This window comes from Lolium rigidum, chromosome 5 (genome assembly GCF_022539505.1).
Source record: "Lolium rigidum isolate FL_2022 chromosome 5, APGP_CSIRO_Lrig_0.1, whole genome shotgun sequence".
In the NCBI taxonomy this organism is placed as follows: Eukaryota; Viridiplantae; Streptophyta; class Magnoliopsida; order Poales; family Poaceae; genus Lolium; species Lolium rigidum.
Genome location: NC_061512.1, coordinates 123,327,584 through 123,335,527, shown reverse-complemented (window position 1 = coordinate 123,335,527; position 7,944 = coordinate 123,327,584). Strand labels below are relative to the sequence as shown.

Sequence of the window (7,944 nt, the reverse complement as noted above, 5' to 3'; positions counted from 1 at the left end):
AAGCAACCGATCAAGGTCACATTCAAAGGATCCGTGGAAGAGTCCCTACAATCCGCACATCCTTATATGCCGATGACGCCGCTATCTTCATGGCCTCAATTAAGGACGATATCAACTTCCTTGCATCCACTTTGCACCAATTTGGGGATGTTACCGGGCTTGTTACCAATTGCTCAAAAAGCCAAGTGGCTCCCATTAGATGTATGGGACTTGATCTTGATCACATCCTCCATGCTTTTCCGGCCAACCGCACAAATTTCCCAATGAAATATTTAGGGCTCCCACTCTCGATCACAAGGCTTAAGAGAATTCACTTTCAACCCTTGGAAGATAAGGTTGCCGCCAAGCTTGTCCCCTGGCTTGGGAAGCATGCTACTATGGCCGGTCGTGCAACTCTTGTGAAGTCGGTTCTTACTAGCATTGTCATCTACTACATCACCGTCCTCAATGTCCCAATTGAGGTTCTCATGAAGATTGATAGCATTAGAAGGGCCTTTCTATGGGCGGCTTGCGATAAGGTCACCGGGGGAAATGCAAAGTTAAGCGGGAAATGGTGTGCAAGCCTAAGGATTGTGGAGGGCTTGGGATCCTCAACCTCACAAAATTTGCTTCGGCCCTTCGTATGAGATGGTTATGGCATGAATGGAAAGATGAGGCAAAACCTTGGGCCGGCCTTGGCACCCCTTGCACCATGCTTGACAAGGATCTTTTTGCGGCGGCTACAAAGGTCACCATTGGTGATGGGAAGAAGGCTAGCTTTTGGGAGGACCCTTGGCTAAATGGAAGGCGGCCGAAAGACATATCCCCACTCATTTATAAAGGATCGAAAAGAAGAAAATGCACCGTCAACAAAGCTCTAGACAATGACTCTTGGACCACTAATATCAACACTCAAGATGGCCTCTCACTAGACCACATTATACAATTTACCAATCTTTGGGAGATGACTCATGGCATACATTTGGACCCTAGCACAACGGATTCAATCCTATGGAAGCTAACCAAGGATGGTTGCTACTCCTCCAAGTCGGCTTACACCATGCAATTCTTTGGAAACCCGAAATCTTGTATGCCTTCCTTGGTTTGGAAGCCATGGGCTCCACCGAAGTGCAAAATCTTTGCTTGGTTGATCATCCAAAATAGAGTTTGGACGGCGGATAGGCTCCAAAAGAGAGGATGGCCAAATTGTGGAACATGCAAGCTTTGTAATCAAGCACAAGAATCCGCCTCTCATCTTCTTTTCAAATGCCGGTTCACCATTTGTGTGTGGTCAAGGGTGAAGAATTGGCTTGGACTACAAGACGTTAATCCCGCAACTTGGCGTACTATGAGGAATGTAAAGGAGTGGTGGAATGAGGCGATCCACAAGCAAGGGCAATCAAAGAAGGCCATGGCGTCCCTTGCAATGTTGTTCTCATGGGAAATTTGGAAGGAAAGAAATGCTCGTGTTTTTCGGAACAATGCCTCCACTTTAAGTATGTTGGTGACCAAGATAAAAGATGAAGCCGCTATTTGGTGCCTAGCCGGGGCTAAGGCCTTGAGTGTTGTAATGCCGCGAGAGTAGGCTTATGTTTTGGACTTGACCTTGTGTCATGTCTTGGTTTGTAACAACTCTAAAACTTCTTCTTAATCAATGAAAATGGCAAATCTTTTGCCTTGTTTCAAAAAAAAAGTTCAAATCCTGTCTTTCACATGGTTTTCGCAATTAAGCGTAAAAATTGCTGTTGCCCCCCTCTTTAGCCACCGCTGTTTCGGTGTGCTCTTCTTCTTTCACGTGTTGACTTTCTCTTCTCCCGTCACACGCGAGTGGGGGTGTTGTGAAGTGTATATGTGAATTGCCTAGCCCTTTCCATCAGTTCGGACTTTTGGTTCAAATGGCTAGTGCATGAAGGTTAACACCGAAAGACTGTTAACGCTTGTACATGGCAAAGCTCGATGATAACAAAAGACTGTTAGATTTCACACAAAAACTGGAAGCTGCTTGTGTGGGAACAGTGGAATCTGGAAAGATGACAAAGATCTAGCTCTTCTCATACATGGATCAACGTAATTCTTGCATCTCTTCTTGTATTCTGTAACGACAGTACAAAACTTAGTTCTATTAATTTTATTTATACTGATTATCTTGACATTGTACAGTGTTAGCTGAGATAAGTATCTGAACACCGTGGAGTTTATTGATGCGGTTGCTGATGAGTTGAAAACAAGTTTGTCAGTAAAATCCAAGTTATGAGGGTACTAGAAATAAGATCCACTACGGGAAAAGTATTCTTTGCCGTGCGGCACTTCGCACGGCAAAGGGGCCCAAATGCACGGCAACGGCTTTGCCGTGCGTGCACACACGGCAACGATTGCCCGGCAAAGAACACGACGGCAAAGACTTCTTTGCCGTGCGTGGACAAACTGCACGGCAAAGCCCTTTGCCGTGCGCTCTTTTCGCTGCCGTGCGTGCGCTTCGCTGCCGTGCAGTATTTCTTTGCCGTGCGGTATTTCTTTGCCGTGCACCTTGCCTGACCGCACGGCAAAGGGAGCACCACGGCAACATCCAGACCCTTTACCGTGCATCTTTTCTTTGCCGTGCGGTATGCAGGATCTTTGCCGTGATGTTTTCTTTGCCGTGCGTGCTGCTTAGGCTTTGCCGTGCAAAGCTTCTTTGCCGTGCACCACTCTGGAGTATGCCGTGCGAGTGTTCGTTGCCGTGCGCTGCTCTAAATTGTTGCCGTGCGATTTGTCTTTGCCGTGCGTGCTTGTTGGTCCACACGGTAAAGATTTCTTTGCCGTGCAGCTGCTCACGGCAATGATTGCCTGCACGGCAACGGCAATTTTTCCCGTAGTGATCCTTTCCCCATCTTTCAGCTTAAGTAGCTTGTAGTGCTTCTGCGAGGCCCATGTTTTCTCATCTAAGCATAATAATCTGCTGTTTTCAAGGGACTTGTTAGGATCCCATAATATACACAATTTTATACGGTTGCACTGTGAATAAGAGGGTGGCAAACGATGTTCCTTGTAATGCTCACCTAAAGCCTCTGGGTGACATTCTGTATGTACCTCGGAACAATGAAGAAAGGCTAGGTTTAGGTCGAAACTAAGACTGCTAAGCCTATAGTTCGCTAAATTCTGATTCATGATCAAGTCATTTTCACGTAGCTCTTCTGAAAGTTCTGTAGTGTTGTTTTGTCACCCCTATATACCACAAGTGGTGTTTGTAACAAATAAGATAGTAGTACTTTATTAAAAACACTGTCATGTCCCAGACATGGAATCAAAGCCAACTCAAAATATGGAGGTGATCGTCCTTTTACATTGATGCAAGTTACATGTTTCAATAATCCTTATTGCTTCAGTTTCCTGTCATCACTGGGCAACCTGAAGCCGATGCTGCAGAAGCAGCAGGCGCGCTCAAGAAGCTGGCTAGGAAGTTTCCCCGCTCGTAGTAGTACTCTGCCTTCTCCACCTTCATCTCCTCATCAACCTGTATCACATTGTTGCTGTGGACCATATCAGTGTTTGCTCTCTGTTAGTGTAAATTCCCAATTCTGAACAAAAGTTAAGTGCATGGACAGCACGGAGATCTTATATATACCAAGGTGCCAAACAAACTTACATGGAAGATGCAGACGCCAAAGAACTCCACACGCTGGCCATGAGGCGGGTGCCCCTTGAACGGCCCCTCCATGTACCCCCAGTGTCGGAACTTGAAGGCAACCTTGGGTGGGCCGCTGCAGTAGACGTCGAGCACCTCGATGGCGAAACCCCGGGGAAACGCCGTCAAGAACGTGGACATGCTAGAATCAGCCGTCTCCTTGTCTGGGTCGTAGATGCGGTGCTCCGGCGGCAGGGTGGTCGCGAGGAACACATTGTAGCCACCCATGGCGCTCCATTCCTTCCGCGTTAGAGGCTTCATTCCTGTAGGTATTCATGCCGTTTCACGGCGCTCTCATTTCACAAGATCCATGGGTGTAGTAGATGTGCAGAATCGCGGTCATAGCTCATAAAGTCTCACCGTTGGTGCTCCCGGTGTATCCCTGGGAGTGAACGATCTTCTGGTCCTCGGGGCGCACCTTGTGGAACATCTCCATCTCCCAGGTCTTGAGCAAGCGCTGCACCTTCTCTTCCACAGACCCCTCCGGCCATTCCTGTTGCAGTATTAATCATAAACAAGGTTTTGGATAAGACAGTAATAACAATTTGTGTAGACGGAAGGATTTTGCTCTGTAGAGACAGGGGTTAATACGTTGGTCCTCTCTTCCTCGAAGAGCTTGTTGACCACGTCGAAGTTTGGAGGGGCTCCAAGCCTCCACACCGTGTTCTTCTCGCCCTCGCCGTGGATGAACGACCGGTACTTGTCCCCTCCGGTTTCTGCAGACGCCATAGCTAACTGCTTTCGTCCCAGCTGAAGGGAAACCAAAAAAAGAAAAGAAAACTAAGAAACAAAAGCCCCGCTATAGTATCTCGGGCCTAACAACAGCAATACATCCACCACCAAAACAACACCTGAAATACAGACTCTCCAAAAACAACGCCTCCAAGAAAGAAACAGTGCTCTAACAGACTAACACCGTCATCGCCCGATCAAAAATCTTAGGTTTTCACCCTGAAGATAGTCTCCGCTCTCAAAACAATGCCTCCAACAAGGTCATTTCCAGGCACAACCAGTTAAGGCCAGACCTTGGGTTTTCACCCTGAAAGGTAGGACTCTGAACTTCACCTGTGTTGTCGCCCGCACTTTCATACCGCTGCTGTGAAGCCCGGAACACAAAGCAAGTCCCTCAACAGCGCGGAGACTTGAATCTCCCTTAGCTAGTCCTCCCCTCCGGCCTTCATGAAATTCGCTTCTTCCGATTTTCATCATGGATCCATAGTCACTTGATGTCAACACAGAAAAAGAGCTTCGCACCGCTCCCTCCAGAACCAATCGGTCGGAATAAAAGCATGGGTGCGCACGACCGAATACCATCGATCCAGCAAACTCCAGGTAAAAAGCACTGTTACATTCGCCGGCAGAGCCTTCCGGAACTCAACACACCGGCCAGATCACGAGTCCAGGCCTCCGGTAGGTCTTCCTCTTCACGCAAGAGAGGCCCTAGGACCGCCATCTTTATTCTGCAAGACATGAGATCCCAAGATCCACCATATCTTGCTGGCCATCTCCGGCGGAAGGAGGAGGCCGCCGCCAAGGTCGGGGCCGCCGCCCCGACGCCCAAGTGATGCAGGCAGAGCCGCAGACCATCGATGCAACCCGCGCCGGAACAACATGGTGCAGGAGCTCGGGGCCCTCCAGGCCCATGCGGGTCCAGATCGAGCCCATCCACCCCACCGCCATCTGCCAACCGCCTGCCGTCGCTGCACCTCCGGCCGCCATTGCCACGCACCACCACAGCAAGGCCTGAGAGCGATCGCCGCCGCCGCCAAGCCCTGCCGCGACCAGCAGGAGCCCCGCCGCCGCCACACCGCGCGAGCTTTGCCCGGCAGCGCCTCCGGCGGCAGCGGAGGGAAGGGAGGGTGTGAGGGGAGGGGTACTCGAGCGGCGGCAGGTGGAGCCCCGGTGCGGCGCAGCGCCGCCGCACGGGGGGACCGGGGGAGCGGTTTAGGTTACGGTTTGTTAGTTGAAGACTACGATCCCCTGTGAGGTTATGACTCTTCTCCGGTGGAAAATGCTTAGACCATTGACAGAAGTGCCAAAGTTATGTCAGCGAAACTTCAAAAAAGGATTTCGGCACTGACTTAAGTTAAAATCGCTTTGACATCATAGTTTTTCAAGAGTGCAACTTTGACAACAGATTGAAAAGGCTATCCTAGCAATTTCCTGACATTTGTGCTTCTGATCGCAACATGTTAACCGCTAATGCACCTTTTTTTTATCAAATCTCAGGGACATGGTCTAATCATGAGGGTAGTATTTTATCATGGTGTTGGATCCCAAGTTTTTATGGATTCCTTTTTTGTTACCGGGGTCGACCCCAAAGCCATAATGTCTCAAAACGAAGAGGCTGAATTTGGAGAACCCTTGTTGTGGCGACGATGCTTAGGCCCGTATCTCACTTCGGGGATACTCGCATGTGAAACCAACTAAGCTATCAGGTTTGTTTAAAAGTTAATACAATGGCTTAGGCCGGTATTTGAATTTTGAACGATCCTTGCAGTGGTGAATGAAATGAAGCGGCTTTTCACAGGAAGCTATATATAGTATGATAATTGAGGAAATAAAAATCACCGACGACGTGCTCAAGGCATGAGAATAGTGCTTCAAATAATGAGGCTCATAGACTGGGAGGATCAGCAACTACTGCTGACTTTGGACGTCAGGTTTGGCTTGTACAACCACCTGATGGTCTTTGTATCCCAAATTATGTGATTGTTTAATAAAGTGCCATGTTTACCCTCAAAAAAAATGCAGAGCACATGCAGAGCTCCCACTGAAACTTGCTAAGCAAATGAACCACAATGTACCAATTAACTGACAGTTCGAAGCATTATCCGAAGCAACTGAGACAAGCCACTGTCTAGTGGACTCATGTCTACGGATGTTAGCAGGTAGCAATGATACAAAGAAGCAAGGAAATTACATGATTATATCCTACAAGTCCACTTCACAGGACATGTCACGCGAGCCGGAAGAACCTAGAAACTATATAGGGCATCGGTTTCAGCATCAACCACACTAGCGACGACAGCATATAAAAGCAGAAGAACCCACAGCAAAGCATTACAGTGCCTCGGCAGACCGAAGAGAAGCCTAGGTACCTGCAGAACAATCAATAGAATCAATCTAACCAGTTTATATAAGGCAACTCACTGAAAATCTAATGAAGTAACATCTCACAATTTTGCATGACTGTAACCAAAAACATCAAGTCGTCTTTCTGGGGATCGTACATAAATATCCAAAGAGAACCATCAAGCATTATTACACAAAATTAAGATCGTCACAACGATAGAAGAACGCCTAGTTTATTAGGTGCAGTATACACTTTCAACCTCCATTAACTGTTGACATCTTCTGAAGTTTTTATACATAAGTGCATATCATCGCAGTAAAAACAAGAAAGATCAGTAACTCAATGACTCATCAGAGGCAAATATTGAACTTCCTCGACTATCAAGCCATTTAAGATTCTTTCTATGGCATGTCCACATGAGAGGCTGGTGGAGTAAAAAGCAGAAGATTATAGTATCTAACACATAGGCTTTCCAGGAATGCAAGAACTATCCAGTTTAGAAATCGATCAAAATCCATGGTAGGCATCATGTTAATAATTAAGTAATTGAGCAAGAAGATAAATTAACATTATATTCATCAGACATAGCACATTAACAGATCTTACTTGTTCACATTTTCAGGTCCACCATCTCCACCAGCAATGACCCTTCCTACAAGCAAAAGAAGTACAATAAACCAATGGACAAGATGAACCAATACTTCAATAGGAAGACATGTGTGCAAACTGTTATAATCTATGTAAGATATTACTCGAGGGGAGTAAGACTATCTATTATTACAAGGGTAAAGCATATCTGTATGAAGCCACATACCTTGCCAGGTGCAAGGAAGAAGGATAATAATCAATTACCAAGTAGTGAAGGACATGTTATGGGCTCATGAAAGTAAAGATGTTCAATAAGATATTCATCTAGAATTAGCCTCTAGGAATTTGTTCCAGTTATGCTGAATGCGAGACAAAAATTAGCATTTCATGGTAGTAGTCTACTACTACGCTATATTAATAATACTACGTTCTTCCATAAAGATAAAGACTGATGCTACTATGATTTTATTATTATTATCAAGTTAAATACAACTACATATGTCAATCAAGTAGCTATTTCCACACAAAAATGATTAAATCAACATAATAAGTTTTAATTTCAAAATGGAAACCAAACAACTATTTCACATATGACATCAACATAAACACAGGTAAAACTGATTCCATTGTATAGCAT

General features: G+C 46.3%; 1 protein-coding gene across 1 annotated transcript; it reads right to left on the bottom strand.

The window, feature by feature from the left end:
* Window positions 1-3,202: 3,202 nt before the first annotated feature.
* LOC124653404 (pathogen-related protein-like) lies at window positions 3,203-4,383 on the bottom strand. Its single transcript, XM_047192470.1, has 4 exons — window positions 4,235-4,383; window positions 4,004-4,136; window positions 3,605-3,906; window positions 3,203-3,472 (listed from the first exon to the last, which is right to left on the bottom strand). The coding sequence occupies exons 1-4, from the start codon at window positions 4,370-4,372 to the stop codon at window positions 3,341-3,343; spliced, it is 705 nt and encodes a 234-aa protein (XP_047048426.1). The 5' UTR covers window positions 4,373-4,383; the 3' UTR covers window positions 3,203-3,340.
* Window positions 4,384-7,944: the final 3,561 nt, after the last annotated feature.

Coding starts and splice junctions, on each gene's coding strand:
- LOC124653404 (XM_047192470.1), bottom strand. CDS start 4,372: ATGGCGTCTGCAGAAACCGGAGGGGACAAGTACCGGTCGTTCATCCAC. Junction 4,137..4,234: donor TCGAGGAAGAGAGGACCAAC/GTATTAACCCCT, acceptor ATACTGCAACAG/GAATGGCCGGAGGGGTCTGT. Junction 3,473..3,604: donor TTGGCGTCTGCATCTTCCAT/GTAAGTTTGTTT, acceptor AATGTGATACAG/GTTGATGAGGAGATGAAGGT.